Raw genomic sequence first — 3,449 nt, 5'->3', positions numbered from 1 at the left:
CCTTAATTTTGCACCTTCCATGTTTGATAAAATGTTTTTATGAATTTTCACCTATAACTTAATGTTTAAAACATTATTTGTAAGTAAATAAAAGGTAACCGATTATATTTGACATTCTGATATTTTTTATTTGTGTTATTAATATTGTTGCTAATTGATTGGGTAATGTAATGAGCGGTCTAAATTTTGGCAGGAACTACACGTGAGGAATATTTGCGGAAGGGTTAAACAATTTGTTGCTGGAATTGATGCAATGGACCCAAGTGAAGAAACTGCAGGTTATGGCTCAATGTGAAAGGTAGTGTTTCTCTTTTCACACTAATGACTCAAATTAATGAAAAGTTGTTTCTTAATGTGATTTTTTAACTGTGGGTACTAAGATTGATGTTTTTTAGTTTCAGGATTATGTTGTTGGTGATTATAAGTGGAAGGAAAGCAATTGATGTTGCTTATTTGCCGCCATCGGTTGTGGATTGGGCTATTCCGCTTATTAAGAAAGGAAATTTTTTTAGTGTTTATGATCCTAGAATAGCACCTCCTCAGGATCCTGTTGTGAGGTTGTTAATTGGCTTTGTGGGTTGTGTAAATTGGTTCCAAAACATTCATGGAGTGGTTTCAATAATCCTTGTACGAAGTAAAATATATTAATTATTGCATTCTTAACTTCAATTTCTTCATGCAGGGGATACAAAGATCAAAGAGCAAAGAGCTGATCTCAGACTCTACGTGGTTAGCTATGCCTTACTCATTAATGCTTATGGGAAAGCTAGGAGGCAGGATGAAGCATTAGCAGTATTTAAGGAAATGCTTGATGCTGGTGTCAGGTATGCTAGAGAATGAGAGAATATAACTGTTAAGGCCATAAGTTAACAGAAAGCTTGATAGATTAGTTTATCAGCAGTCCTTTGTTTAATTTTGGTTTGACAATTATGTTGTTTATATCCATATATATACTCTAACATGCCTAACCTTGATTAAATTATGCAATTCAACCTAAAACCATGTCCACCAGCTATATATATATATATGGACTAATTTGTTATTACTAATATTTTGTCATTATTAACAATTACAACAACTTGAACTAATTTGAATTAAAAGTTATAGTTTAGTTGGAGAATGCATTATTATCACTTTACTCGTGCACTATGTTTGTACTATTTGTACTTTTTCATAAGTATTTTAATATATCATATTTATCATTATTGTCAATATAAGTTATATCAATGCTGTCACAGCTAATTTCTTTCAATGATGTCCATATATGTTATATTGATGTTGTTAGTGTCATAGCTAAGTTTGAATCTTCTAGCTGCAGCAGTCCCTAAAAGCGGCTACATATGGAAACTCTGTGCACTTAGGCACAAGGACTGTTGTTAGTGTCATAGCTAAGTTTGAATCTTCTAGCTGCAGCAGTCCCTAAAAGCGGCTACATATGGAAACTCTGTGCACTTAGGCACAAGGACTGTTGTATTCGCAGGTTTCTCTTTGCCTTTAGGCTTTAGCTGCTTTTGATTTTTCTTAACACACAAATATGTTCCTTGATACCCGTGTCATGTTATATCAATGTCAAATATCAAAACTTTAGTACTTTTTTAACCAATATTACTTGACATACTTCACCTTTTTACTGCACAATCTTTTAATCAACCAAATGAGTAAATCTTGTAGGCATAGCAAAAGATCACCTAGATTTGCAAGAAACACAATTTTGTCCCGTATTTACGCTGAAGCGATTCTATCTCGTGTTACATGAAATGACCCTTAAGGCTCAAGTTTGGTGTGGATGAGATACATACATGGAATGATTTCACAACTTAAGATGAGTTTAGTAATTTAGTTTAAGTGTATTTCCCTGATTGAAGCCACTTTCTTTTTGATTTGTAATATAAACTTGCCTTGGTTTTGGTGTTTTTGTAGGTGGTGTTTCTGGTGGTGGTAGAAACATGGCTAGCGCCAGTGGAACAAAGGGTCCTTTTGAGATCTCTAGACAACCTTCAAAGAGGATGATAAGGGAACCAACAAGGACTTTTGAGTTGCCAAATGAAGAGAATATTATGAATGGTGAGATTGTTCCTTCTTCACTGGATGTTCTTGTGCCTATTCTTAGAGCTGCTATTGGTATTGAATTGGAGAATCCTAGAGTTGTTTCTTTTTCCATTGTTGTTGTTATTGTTGTTTTTTATTAATCAATGGTGTTTTCCACTTATATTTGCTCAACAGTGTACTGCCACACGTTCTATGAGATTAGAATCCGGGATGGTGAATTTACTAAAAAAACATAAGGCTTGATTTTTCTTAAACATGCTCTTGGAGGTTGTGTGAATCATGTGAATTTACAATGTCTAATTATTCTTCTTCTAATGTTTCTCGAAGGGCGGTGATGGTTACGAATGTTCAGATTGCCAATGTGTTGTATGAAGTACTGGAGACTATGCTAACTCATCAAACTATGAGATTCTGGTGATTTGTTTTTATGGATTATTATTCTTCCTTTTTTCAATATTAAGAGCTTTTTGTTTGAGCTAATTGTGCTATCCCAAACCATTTTAGGTGTATTGTTTGGAGTACCGAGGTTATATCAAACATCAGTGTACAAAAGATGACAACCAAGATGTCACTGTAGTAATATATCACTATTAATATCTAAGTGGACAATGAGCTTTCTTAATGCTGCTTCCAATATTTGAGCTTCAACTAAGGCTGGAATGTCGAAGTTGAGTGTTGAAATTAATCAAGTCTAGGGGGACATCAACTGATGTTGGGGGAAAGAGAAATAGCAGTGGTCAAGTGGAGCAATACCCTCAATGTGGTGCCAAGTTTTCTTCAGTAACTTCTTTGGTCGATCATGTGCATAAAGTTCATGAAAGAAGTAGCAACTGATTTGCGGCTAATGTTACATTTAATGAGTGTCCAAAATGTAGTAAAGGATTCAGAGACCCTATGGCCCTTGTGGAGCATGTTGAGAGAGATCATGGCGGCAATTCTAAAACATAGGTATTAAGTTGATATTGAATTGATTTTTCCCTGAAGATATATAACATGAATTCAGTGTTTAAACATTCATCTCCTTAATTTTATATAAATAATATTTGAAGATGTTTGTTATTTCTGCATCACAGTTGAAATAAAATTCGAATTCAGTGTTTTGACATTCATCTTCCCAGTTTCGTAGAAACAAGATTTCCTTTACAGATTTCTTCCATAGTCTCAATCAAACTAACTTTTTAATCTACATATTTTAGTGAAGAAATATATAGATGGTTACTGAACTTGGCTTCTCAAATATTAGAGGATAGACGACGTCCTTCCGATTCAAGGATCCCTTTTGAATATTGTTATGATATGATGTTATAAAACTAATTCTACATATTCTCTCCTTATACTATCTTGAATATAAGTTTTTTTTTTACCGTGGCTTCCGGAATCAAAATGATGCATGAATCTGC

The 3,449-nt window shown here is 33.9% G+C and overlaps 1 protein-coding gene across 1 annotated transcript; it reads left to right on the top strand.

Moving 5' to 3' along the window:
* The first annotated feature begins 418 nt into the window (after nt 1–418).
* LOC131597021 (putative callose synthase 6) lies at nt 419–2,189 on the top strand. The gene is made up of 2 exons (XM_058869742.1): nt 419–824; nt 1,921–2,189. Exons 1-2 carry the CDS (start codon nt 812–814, stop codon nt 2,187–2,189), a joined length of 282 nt encoding a protein of 93 aa, XP_058725725.1. The 5' UTR covers nt 419–811.
* Nucleotides 2,190–3,449: the final 1,260 nt, after the last annotated feature.

This window comes from Vicia villosa, linkage group LG4 (genome assembly GCF_029867415.1).
Source record: "Vicia villosa cultivar HV-30 ecotype Madison, WI linkage group LG4, Vvil1.0, whole genome shotgun sequence".
Lineage (NCBI taxonomy): Eukaryota > Viridiplantae > Streptophyta > Magnoliopsida > Fabales > Fabaceae > Vicia > Vicia villosa.
The sequence above is the reverse complement of the archived record's forward strand: the minus strand, read 5'-3'. Positions and strand labels throughout refer to the sequence as shown.